At 40.5% G+C, this 12,808-nt stretch overlaps 2 protein-coding genes across 3 annotated transcripts in view; both read left to right on the top strand.

The window, feature by feature from the left end:
• LOC138972646 (hexokinase type 2-like) overlaps nt 1-12,808 on the top strand; it is a 78,423-nt gene that overhangs the window by 24,237 nt on the left and 41,378 nt on the right. The gene's annotated exons all lie outside the window — the stretch shown is intronic.
• LOC138972645 (hexokinase type 2-like) overlaps nt 1-12,808 on the top strand; it is a 28,005-nt gene that overhangs the window by 919 nt on the left and 14,278 nt on the right. Inside the window, exons 1-10 of the mRNA XM_070345290.1 lie at nt 1-46; nt 1,179-1,412; nt 2,232-2,441; nt 4,495-4,518; nt 5,090-5,104; nt 5,883-6,000; nt 6,692-6,770; nt 7,791-7,953; nt 10,574-10,707; nt 12,056-12,316. The exon at nt 1-46 is cut by the window's left edge and continues 919 nt beyond it. Coding sequence (XP_070201391.1) covers nt 1-46; nt 1,179-1,412; nt 2,232-2,441; nt 4,495-4,518; nt 5,090-5,104; nt 5,883-6,000; nt 6,692-6,770; nt 7,791-7,953; nt 10,574-10,707; nt 12,056-12,316 — 1,284 coding nt within the window. The remainder of the gene's footprint in view (nt 47-1,178; nt 1,413-2,231; nt 2,442-4,494; nt 4,519-5,089; nt 5,105-5,882; nt 6,001-6,691; nt 6,771-7,790; nt 7,954-10,573; nt 10,708-12,055; nt 12,317-12,808) is intronic.

Genomic DNA, 12,808 nt, shown 5'->3' with positions numbered 1-12,808 from the left:
AAGAACAACCACATGATATGTGTCTCCAAACTAATGCATTCAAATGGTAAATAACCAAGCATATTGTCTTGTATTTGATGTTGTATTATGCTGAATGGTACCGTTTTGTGTATTGGGTAAGCTAATTTCCTTCCCATTTATGTTCTCGTGTACTTTGTGAGAGAAGAAATTTCATCAGGGCAGGTCATGTATACTGTCTTCTACGTTGAAAACTATATTATAACACAGAGCATGGTCAACAGAAGGAATTAAATGTTCTTAACATTTTTTGGTAAAAGTGTAAATACTTAATAATATGGATACTGCTTTCCATTTTGAAGTTTCAGCAAATATTAGTTTAGATTAGACGGGTTCAAGGATCAGCAGTGAAAGTTGAAGGGATATTTATGTACATATATATATTAAGTTGAACTCTTGTGCTTCTTAAAAGTGTCAAGCTCAACGGGACAGGACAGAAAACGTAGCTAATATGTCGCACTGTGTAATGTGTGCATGTGACTTGTGAGTGAATGTGCTGAATGATAAGTTTGCTTGTTGACTAGTTGTTAGTTGTTTAATTTGTTGCCCCACAGTCTATGTTACATCTTCGTTCTGTTTTAGATCTGTACGCTTTAATGTGAGTTCTGTTTTATTGTCAGACTTTTTATGTGTAACTATGTGTCTATTACTTATCTTACGTGTTTTGTTTAGGTGTTTTTTTCTCATCTTTTTAAAAAATAAATTCTAGATTATTTTATATAACTATAAGTGGTCGTTGTCTATGAATTGTTTTTAATGCTTGTAGGTTATTTCTTACGAGAAAACTTTTTATGTAAAATGTTAAATTTTAATGTCTAATGTAAAGCGCCTTGAGACTGCCATTCGGCGGTGAACAGCGCTATAAAAGAATGTTTTATTATTATTATTATTACGTCTAATCTAATGTCTTCTAAATTACTTGATCCGTGCGCTCGCTCGTCTTTGTGTGTACGTGTCTGCTTGTCTGTCGGTGTGCGTCTATCGGTTTGTCTTGTTTTGAAAGACTATGTGATACATGTTACTATGATCTACCTCCATCGGGTGAAAATATCAACAGCTGAGCCAAATTGACTGCACAGTTTTTGATGATGATTTTGCCAAAGAAACATCACTGACATCCTTATCATTCGATTACACATATACATGAGATCTCTCTGCAGGCCTAAGACGATTCAACATGCACATCGTCACTCTCCATTCCGTCTGGATACTCCTTGTTGCAATGACTGGCGTTGACGTGCAAGGTGCAGGCCCGCCAATTACGTGTGAAGCTGGAACGTTCATTGTCGGAGAACCTGCTTCAATTACCTGTAACTTCCGTGTACTTATCACGTCAACAGAACGTCCTATCAACATGGCACGGTATCCTTCAGATGCCCCCAGGGGTGCCATAGGTACGTACTATACTCCTTGTGAAAAACAAACACCACCAAGGCAGTTGTGTTTAGGTGGAAATCTTTGTAATGAGGCAGTTACTGTTACAACAAATTGCATTTTTGTTTTGTGTTGCTATTGTTGTTGGTGGTGCTTCAATACCTATGTGGGGCCGATTCAGTTATGTTTATTCTTTCTTTGTATGAATTTAGAATTCTTGTTTGAAACTATTTACATTTATCTCTACCACTGCAAAGTGGAAAGGTTCAGAACATCTCTTTTTTTTAAAGTCAATCAATCAATCAATCAATATGAGGCTTATATTGCGCGTATTCCGTGGGTACATCGGCCAGCAGATCGCAGCCATTTTGGCGCATATCCTACCTTTCACGGCCTATTATTCGAAGTCACACGGGTATTTTGGTGGATATTTTTATCTATGCCTGTACAATTTTGCCAGGAAAGACGACCCTTTTGTCAATCGTGGGATCTTTAACGTGCACACCCCAATGTAGTGTACACGAAGGGACCTCGGTTTTTTGTCTCATCCGAAAGACTAGCACTTGAACCCACTACCTAGGTTAGGAAAGGCGGGAGAAAATTGCTAACGCCCTGACCCAGGGTCGAACTCGCAACCTCTCGCTTACGAGCGCAAGTGCGTTACCACTCGGCCACCCAGTCCGTCATGATCTCCCTTTACAAGTTAAACTCTTGCCACCGTATACAACGCATGACTTAGTGTTTATATACAGTGGAACGGAACATACGCACATATCCCCAAAAAGAAAATTCACAATAGCTGATTTCCCTTCAACTGCAATTTGTTTTGTTGCTTATAGGGACAGACGTACTTTTGTGTCGATGGTCTGCGGAAAAGAGAAAGCATGACTGCTTCACAGATATGGCCAACTACACGTTTGATGGTATCCTCACGGATCATCTAACCGTGAAGATTCCAGCAGCCAGCTTTGAACACACAGGACTGTACATGTGTTTCTTTGTGCCGTCTGAGGGGACCGACCCACACCCATGTGAACTACGTGTGCAAGGTATTTTACTTCGATTTTACAAAAGTTGCTATGGAGAATAATGCTGAAGAACTTGTTATGAAAACGCCGTTTGCTGAAGTAAAGCCGGATTAAAGCTGTGGTCTATTTATGACTTTCCGGGGCTACGAGTTTAAAAAGATAGGGATGAAAATCATGTACAAAATTCTGTACAGCAAACGCTACCCGAAACCCCACCTATACGGCGTGTATGACCTTGAAAGCTTCTGTCAACGCTTGAATGTTGCAGGGATAACATCCGGTTTGCTCTCTTTATAACACTGATCATATTTTATCTTTAAGAGAGATCAAGGGGAAAAAATAAACGCCCCGGCGAAGATTCGAACTCTCGACCTCGAGACTTCGTGTCTGATGTCCCAACTGCGCCAATTGAGAAAAAGAAGGAAAAACATTGATATGAATTCATGTTATGTTATTCTCTATCCGCCCACTGTTCAGAAATGAATACATGTATAACTATTTCTTAGTTGTCTGTTTTCAACTGCACAGAGCTTTGGAGAGATTCAGTTACTGTAATTCTTGTCATTTTTCTTGCATGTTGTAAATAGAGATATCGCAGCTATTTGCACGGCGCGTATGTCGTGTAGCATGACGGTGTAAACATGTACTGCGATTCTGTGAAACATGTTTGCAAATAAAGACAAATTTGAATGGCAATTTTTACGTACGTTTTTGAAACGCATGAATGGTAAGTCAAGCGTAGAATGATAGAGAAAAACATACATGCAAACTCTCATGGAATTCTGTCTTTGACATCACTGGTGGAGTGGCCTAGCTGTTAAGACATCGGCCCCGACATTTCGAGGCCCCGAGGCCATGAGTTCGAACTCCTGCCAAGTCGTTTATTTTTTTCTGCTCGATCCTTCTTGACAAGTATGCTTAGCTATGAGAGAGCAAACCAGATGTTACCACTGCAAACTTCAAGCGTTTACCGAAGCTCTCAAGGTCATACACGCCGTATAGATAGGGTTTCGGGTAGCGTACGTTTGCTGTACAGAATTTTGTACATGATTTTCAGCCCTATCTTTTCAAACTCGAAGCCCCGGATAGTCATAAATAGACCACTGCTTTAAGTCATTTAGAGACAATGACACAAGGCGATGTTTTCATGTCCTTGTCAAAAATAACAACATTAGCAGTATGTTGGTGTCATTCAAGTGGACCATGTTGCCTTGCTGATTCTCTTAACAATTGTTTAACAGTGCCTGTCAAGTGTTTTGGTTGGTTGTGTTTTGTATCGTTTCTTTAACCGATTTGGCTGTTTAGGACTATTTGTTTTTATCAAGTTGAATGGAATACCCCTAGATGTGTACTTGGATGTATATTCTCTGTAGAGGGTAGATCATCCTCTAGTTTCATGTCTTCGAAGAGTATGTAACACGTGACACAACTTTTGCTGGACAGCAATTTGTGCATTTAGTTATCACCTTTTTAGTATGTACTGTGTTTCCAGAAGATATTAAAAACAATATTTATGTCAGTTTTTACATCCATTTTCGTCTTAATATCTATTGGATGCTCGAATTTACTCCAGTAAACACGATCTTTTGTCATCGTTTCATTTGACATTTCATTCAGGTTACTATAGTATCATGGAACATCGTCATAGAATCATCCTGTCTTCATTGCATGCCTCTGAGATATGACCTGACAAGAAGATGAAGAGTGACATTATTTGTTAAAAATAGGCTGAAAGGCAACATAACAGACTAATAATAAAGTCAAAATGTGTTGAACACGGCTCTCGTACAACAATAACGACCAAGTAGGCTCTTAAAATTGCTACTTAGCAAAATTCAGATTTGAAACATATATACTACATGTACCTGGTGGTTTTAAAAATACTTGACACGTAGGGTTTCGATTTAGCTTTTATGTTCACTTAGGGTGACGTTCCTAATTTTGTTGAGTAAAATTGGTTTAATTTAAATATGTGTAATGTTAAACTTGTGGGGTCCTGATTTGGCCTATATGGTCTGCTGGACCCAAAAGCAACAACTAACTAACTAACTAACTACCTGGTGGCCTGTTGCAGCCAAACCAAAAAGGAACAACACAGGTAAGGACATGATCATAAACATATTCTAAGAGGGACTAGTTCAACAGGCGGGAGGGGGGAGGGAAGGGGAGGGAAGGGGGGGGGGGGGGATCTGCGGAAAGGGAGCGAGTGTCGCATGCATAGTTGATAACAACTGTGACTGTGTCCAAATAACTTCTCATAAAGCACATGTTATTATTAAAAACGTCAAAATTAGCAGCTGTTAAGGACATGTCATATCTCTCTCTATCTGCATAACTTGATTATGAACCTGTTGATTAAGGGCCAGTTGGTGATGCTTTATTTTAGAATGTACTGTTTTTCTATTGCTTGGCGAGGTAGCAGTCAGTCCCTCTCGTACCATCGTGAGAAAAACATGTGCAATGACTACATCGTGATAAAACGTTACTATTTTCAACCGTCTGCCTCGATTAATAGTGTGAGACAAGATAGAAGTGTTGTTCAGCAAAAGCGATCATAAATAAACTCACTGAAAGTATACAGCTAGAGTTGAGAGGAGGCTTTAATTACAAAATTCATATATGATTGGTCGTTTGCTATTTGTGTACCTCTTGTACATGGTCTGTTGCAGAAAATACCAACACAGGTAGGACGAATCCCATGTGGCCCGACTAAATATTATGAACGAGCATGTGTGTTTGAGATTACGTGTGCATTTGTGTTTGTGTATGTGCATGTGTGTGTGTGTGTGTGTGTGACTGTGTGTGTGTGTGTGTGTTTGTGTGAGTGTGTGTGTGTGTGTGTGTGTGTGTGTGTGTGTGTGTGTGTGTGTGTGTGTGTGTGTGTGTGTGTTTTGCATCTGTGTCTGTTGATGTCGATGTATCTCTGTCTGTCTGTCTGTCTGGCTGTCTCTTCCCCCTCCATCTGTCTGTCTGCCTCTGTCAGTCTGTCTGTCATTATCTGTCTCTTTCTCTCTCTCTCTCTGTCTCTCTCTCTTTCTCTCTCTCCTCTCTTTCTCTCTCTCTCTCTATCTCACTTTCTCTCACTCTCTCTTTCTCTCTCTCTATCTCTCTCTCACCCCCTCTATCTATCTATCTCTCTCTCTTACTCTCTCTCGCTCTCTTTCTCTATCTCCCTCGTGCGTGTGTGTGTGTGTGTGTGGGGGGGTGTATGTCCTGCGTGCGTGAGGTTGTGTGTGTGATTGTGGTACCTCCCGGTTTGTGTGTTTCTATGTTTCCTTTCATCAGTTTCACTTGAACTGTTAGGGGGTATGCCTCGTGAAAATTTGACATCATTTACCCTGTTTTGTCCATTTAGGTTCTCATCAGTGCTCACTATTTCACAGGCATGCTATGACGTGTAATGCACAGTGCGTTTAGGCCGTACTACGTGTGTACTGTTTGCTGATTGTTCTTGATTCACAGGCGAACCAGAAGAAAGCCAGGCCGTGCTGCCAATCGTCCTGCCCTGTGTCATCGTGGTTCTTGTCGGTGTGTGCATTGCTGGACTCGTGCTATTTATGCGCAGACGTCGTGCAAACAGGTGAACTTGATGTTAACATAATGTGGCGAACGCCAATAAAGCTATTAGTTGTCAGCCTCGACGATTAGTTCATGATAATGCATAATGTGTCGTCCACTTCTAAAGCCCGTAAGTTCTGACGGGACAGATGTGTTTGCTTCGATTTTGCTTGCCTCGTCGTAAATTAAGAATGACTTAAAACAACCCTTGGTCTTCAAAATGTGTCGTGCACATGCATACTAAGGAACATCGCCTTTCAAGTTAAAATCAAGATGCCTGGCATGCCTTCTATCCCGTGTATATCGTCCTGTAAATCACTGCACATCTGTAGAGGTTTTGATGTAAAATCACATCATCTTTAGAATTGGATACATACATACAAGCAACATCCCTGCCGCATTCTGTTCAATTATGTGCGTGTGCTGAAGTGACTTCATCACTGACACGTATATCGATCTGAATAGTTAAATATGTAGAGAAAACAGCCAGGTTGTTAATGTCTGGTATCTATCCATGCGGTAGATGTGATGTAATCCGAAGCAAAATCATGAACAAATGATGAGTTGTTTGCATGATAATTCACACGGAAAAGATAGCATCTCTCAAAATGTGCATGTTGGCTTTTTGTGTGTGTGTGTGTGTGTGTGTGTGTGTGTGTGTGTGTGTGTTTGTGTGTGCGCGCGCGCGCGCGTGTGTGTGTGTGTGTGTGCAGAGCACGCAAAAGTATGATCATGGAATTGCGTCACAGGTCTAAAACGACTAAACCGTTACTTCCAGACGAAAAGCAACAGGTAATTTGATTTTGTTCTTACTCGCATAAAGGAGGAAACGGCTGCAGCTTACCAGGACTGATTCGGATAATGTTCATTTTCTAAGCAATTGAATATTCTTCAAAGAAAGTTTTATAATAATGTGTTCACAGTTAGCGCCCCCTCCCCCCATTTTATGACCACCCCCCCCCCCCCCCCAATTTAAGACTTCCCCCTTTATAGACCCTGCTTTTCCAGATTTTTGTTCAAAGCCTCTGTAAGGTTTAGTCCTCCCCACTTTTGTGATCTGATTGTTTCAGTTTGTTGAAGCTCTTTAAAGGAGGGTTCCGCTTTACTCCCGTGTGGTACCACCATTAAAGGCTGAGCTGTGGAGCGAACTCTTTGTCCGATTGCACATTTCACTTCTATGAAAACAAAGCCACGGGGACAGATTGTCTCGTGTAGTAAACAGCACAGGACAGATCTGAAGTTGAACATGCTCAACCGCTTTTACTGTTTGTGGTGGGAGACTTTAGTAGGGCATGTGGGACAAACACACACTTACATCACGGGACGCTATTCAGACGCGGCAAAGCGTTAGGAATCATCTCGGAATCTGTCAGGCAAACCGTAGTCCAATAGCGCCTCGTTCCGATTGCTAGAGAAGGTTAAGCTTCTCTGACTTCAGACAATTTCTAGACAGTGTTCATGAGCGTATGTAAAACATATGCGTTGTATACAAAACGTTGTGAGTCATTTTCAAGCGCCTTGCTTAGACAGCTCATTCTATGTACCCTCATTTTTATTTAATCATACAATGACTGATATATGACAGAACATAATTATTATGAAGTTGCATAATACTGGGGAAATTGGTGTTCCTATGCTTAGAAAACCCATTCCATCTGTATATCCCAGTGTTCTTTGTGTTATGAGTATTCAGTATGACAAATCTAAGAAGTCAGTATGACAAAAAGAATCAAGAGAGGTAGCAAACTGTAAAAACTGGCCCAGTTTAGAAATGACCTTTGCTGCCTGTATCAATTCATTTATTTGTTCTAGGTCGACAAGCTTTCAGAGGTGTTTCAGCTGTCGCAGACTTCCCTTCAAAAGGTAGTGAATGTTCTTGAGCAGGAAATGCAAGCAGGCCTCCACAGCTCCACACAACGCAGTGCAGACACTGGAATGTTTCGCACTTTTGTCAGTCCTCTGCCCACTGCATCAGGTCTGTTGGAACTATTGTGATTTTGACAACTGCATACATTATCAGACACATTTATTTCATCCGTATGCTCAGTCTTGTGGTCTTCTTTTTGAAAGAGAATTGTTGATAGAGGCGTGAGAAATTGGTGTCTTAACGTCCTCTCGGGTATCTATGACCTATATTGGGACATAGATACCTGATCAGCTTCTGTGATACAATTGACTGTTTTTATGCACTCGAGGCGGGACTGTTGCTATAGTGATGGTGTGGGATATTATGCTCGCTACGACATCTCTGTTTTGCCTAAAATGAGAGAGTTTGCTAAATGGGAAGAAACAACTGGTCACACATCCGTTTTAATTTCGTCTGTTTCTCAGCTGATGCCAAAAGGCGATTCAGGGTGAGCACTGGTTAATGCTAAATTACAAACTGTTAATCATGTGGAGCAAAAGGGACCACGCGATTAACAGTTTCAAAGACACGATGTAGAACAGCACCAGTTTGTGGTCAGGTGTTAGATTTTACGGGATTGCTAGACCCGAGAGAAAAAAGACTTGGACATATCAAGAATTCAGGAAAAGTAAAAGACGCTTAAGTTGTGATTTAAACATTTAGATAATTTGATTAAAAAAACATGTCGTGTGAAGCGATTTAAACACATTTAGTCAATCTATTGGCATCAAACCGCAAGATCAACACCAAAAACCAGTCATCGCTGAGACTACATTCAGATAGACTCGGCTAACCATTCCCAAAGATCGAGACGGGTCACGCTCGGCTCCACAAAGCATGCAAACATACTTAACCTATTTTTTTAAATTCTGAGCGTGTTTCTAAAGTAAACATGACATACCTTTATATTTGTAAATGCAGAAGGAGATGAGGAATACAAAGCAATCATTTGTGAATCTGTCAGTGAAAATTCGTTGTTGATGACAACTTTAATGAGCAAACTAATTCATTAATTTGTTTACGAATTTACCTGATCCAGATGAACAGTTTATGATGGAGTTAAATAAGATTTTTAAAATTTTCTTTTGGATGGAAAAAGAGATAGAATTACGGTCACCCAACCTTATGAAGATGGAGGATTAAAGATGGTTGACGTGAAATGTTTTCTGTCACCTCTAAACATTGTTTGGTTAAAAAGGGTTGGTGGTCTTACTGGATTAATATCAAGATTATTGTTTAAAGCATGTCCATTTGTTATAGCAATTAATATGAGAGGAGGAGAATTTGCAAATGTTTTGATGCAGAAAATGGATAACCCGTTTTTGACCGATGTATTTAAACATTATAAGAAAGTAAATGGAAAATGTGACCCTACAACCTTCAACGATTTTGTATCAGAATGTTTACATTATAATGTTAATATTCGCAGAAATAAAAAGACAGTGTACATTAAAAATTGGATTGACAATGGAATTGTTCAGATTGGTCATATTTTGGGACAAAATGGATAAATATCCTATAATGCGTTTAAAATGAAATATCCGAATGTGCGGGGAGATGTTGTAGTGTATGAAGGGGTAATCCAGGCACAAAAAAAAATAAAATTAAATTAAGTTGTAAGCTTCCGAACTGAAAATTAATGCAATACCAAAGTCCGGATTGAGTCAAAGATTGCTTGCCCACAGTTTCAATCAATGTGTTCGAAAAAATGAGGGTGTGACAGTGCCGCCTCAACTTTCACTAAAAGCCGGATATGACGTCAACAAAGACATTTATCGAAAAAATGAAAAAATGTTATCTGGGAATATCATACTTAAAAACTTGCCTGTAAAGTTTCATGAAGATTGGTCAAGTAGTTTTCTCTGAATCGCTCTACACACAGAGACAGACAAGACAGGTAGACAGACAGCCAGCCAGCCAGACAGACAGACAGAAAGACACACATACACCACCAACCTCGTCTCGATTCCCCTTCTATGTTAGAACATTAAGTCAAAACGTGACTAAATGTAACAAAGGAAAACACACACACACACACACACACACACACACACATACACACACACACACACACACACTCACACACACACACACACTCACACACACACACACAGACACACAGACACACACCCACACACACACAGACACACATACACACACACACACACACACACACACACACACACACACACCAAGGACACGCTCGAACTGCGCATCTACACAAGGTGAAATGTCTCCCTATTTTCGGGAATTCCACTTATTCAGCAAACCTTTTCTTAGCTTTGGCATACCTTTACACTGAGTCGCGTTTTGCGTTTTATAAGATACGAATGTAGATCACTGCAGCAAATTCTTATAATTTTTTGAATCTCGTGAAAGAAATAATAGTGGGTGTCTTTTTTGTGGCAGTTTCATACATATTTTGGCTTTGTAACCGATCAGGAATGAAAAGGTTTCAGTAGTGATAAGAAGAATAAGAATAAGAATACTTTATTATCTCATAGAGAAATTCAGGCGAAATAAATAAAGGTGAACAATAAAGAGGAGAGGGAGAATGGCACTGTGCAACCAATTAATATGAGTTGTTTACCACACTTCTTTATTTTTAAATTACACCTGCTTTTGTGTCTTGAGGCGAAGAGCTGCATGGTTATAACTGAATCGATTCAGTACTGTTTCAAATTTGCAGAGCTCGGGTACATTATGGTTTTCCAACTACGGAGCGACCGGCTAACCATCGAGTTGGTAATAATTCCATCGTCTGAGGCTGCGTGTCCTTCTCAGAGATTTTCTGTCCCGAAGGGCGTAGCCAATGGCATACAGGTACATTCCCCCTTCATAGCTGTTTTGCTAGTGTGGTTTTTTTTTATCAGAGAGAGAAAGTGAGAGAGGGAAAGAAAGAGAGGGGAAGAGAGTGTGTGTATGTGTGCAGGGGCGGACGAGGGGGGGGGCACAGGGGGCACGTGCCCCCCCCCCCCGAAAAAAAAAAGAAGAAAAAAAAATGTTTTTCTATGCTGATTCTATGACCATTTCTAAGTTCAAATGGCAACAGATGGCACCATTTTGCTTCTTTGGGCAAAAAATTTTTCCGGGGGGTGCATGCCCCCGGACCCCCCTAGCAAATTCGGGCGCTTCGCGCCCATCACATTCACTTTCGATTCAAAGTGCCCCCCCCCCCCTTACAAAGCAACTGATCCGCCCCTGGTGTGTGTCTGTGTGCGTGTGTGTGTGTGTGTGTGTTAGTGTGTGTGGGTGTGTGGGTGTGTGTGTGTGTGTGTGTGTGTGTGCGTGTGTGTTTTGCCCCTGTGCAAAAGTGAAAAACAACGGTGTCTTGTTAGACCCTTCCGTAGTTTTGTTGTTGTCGTTGTTGTTGTAGTTTTTGTGGGAATCAGGTTTTTTTCTGAGATATGAGGACTCGCATAGGGAAATATCTAACGTTACCATCTTAAATACAATGTTGTGTTAAATGTTCTAAACAATTAATCAATCAATTAATACAAATAATAATACTATACCCTATATTACATGTATACAATCAACCTTGAGTCTGCAACAGCCTTAGTACTAATACTAGTAGTTAATGGGATATCTCACCAGTGCATGCAACGATGTGGAGGCAGCAGCGAATGAAAAGGGTGGGGAGGCTCCTAAAGCGAGTATATTCAGCTTGCAAGAGCAAGGCGGGAAATGACGTGACCCTATTGGCAGTTCCCTATCGCATTACAAAAGGGGTTCTAGTTTTTCATCAACTTATTTTATGAAACTTTTGAGTCTGAAAACTACCCAAACTATCAATTGTGGAGGCTAGGTTTGTGATTCATTGCCGTACTGAAAAAAGAGGATTTAGTACGTTCATTTAACTATTCGAATTCGTTTGCTGCCTTTGAAACATTGCGCGTCACTGGTGGGTATTCTTGGGCACGTCGGTAATTTGAACCAATCAACTTATCAAATTAACTTCACGCAACATTAAACAGTTTGAGTAGCATGGACAGTTCATTTCACGTCTAACTTGGTTTGTAAACAAACAATGTGTGTGTGTGTGTGTGTGTGTGTGTGTGTGTGTGTGTGTGTGTGTGTGTGTCTGTGTGTGTGTGTGTTTGTTTGTGTCTGTGAGTGTGTGTGTGTGTGTGTGTGTGTGTGTGTGTGTGTGTGTGTGTGTGTGTTTCAGCTATTTGATTTCATTGCAGACAAGGCTGAACAGATTGTGAAGGAAAACTTCACGTTTTTGGATGACAACAGAAAATTGAAGAAAGCATTCAATAAGAATCCATTACAAATGCCTGTGGCGTTTGTTTTTGCTTTCCCATGCAAACACGAGACCATCAGCAAAGCTTACCTTACCAAATGGACAAAAGAGTTGGATTGGAAGGATGTGGTGTGCAAAGACCTCAAAGAAATGCTTCAACAGGCTTTTAAGAGAAAGAAAAGGGTAGGTCCTGCACAATTATAATATAATTCTAACGTTTTCATTCTATCAGACTCATCAGTGTCGAATTGCGTAGCGTGGACAACTTGATCCACTTTGAGCTGTCAATACCAGTATGTAGAGGTTACATGCCGAGTCGCAGTGATTATTAAAAATAATGGTCGAAGTTAGCGGATCATGAAAAATGCGAGCTTTAGCGAGCTTTTTCATGACCGCGAACTTCGACCATTATTTTTTATAATCACTGAGACGAGGTGTGTAACCTCTTTATTCCTCCTTTCTTCAGTTATTCAAAGAAAAGAGGAGGTTTTTTGCGAAAGTTTGATCGAATCCTATTCACTCAACCAGTCAACCTGCGCAGGCGATCGATTAATGCGCGGTTGTATAGTTCCGTGCAAATCATTCCATTCTGTTAACACTTCTTGTCAGTTTTCCTATTTTGGACTAAAATCAAGTACACAGATATGCTGTTATTCTGCTGTGGCGGCAAAGGCA

The sequence above is a fragment of the Littorina saxatilis genome, linkage group LG8, assembly GCF_037325665.1.
Source record: "Littorina saxatilis isolate snail1 linkage group LG8, US_GU_Lsax_2.0, whole genome shotgun sequence".
NCBI classification, from domain to species: domain Eukaryota; kingdom Metazoa; phylum Mollusca; class Gastropoda; order Littorinimorpha; family Littorinidae; genus Littorina; species Littorina saxatilis.
This window is presented reverse-complemented; position numbering and strand designations above follow the sequence as displayed.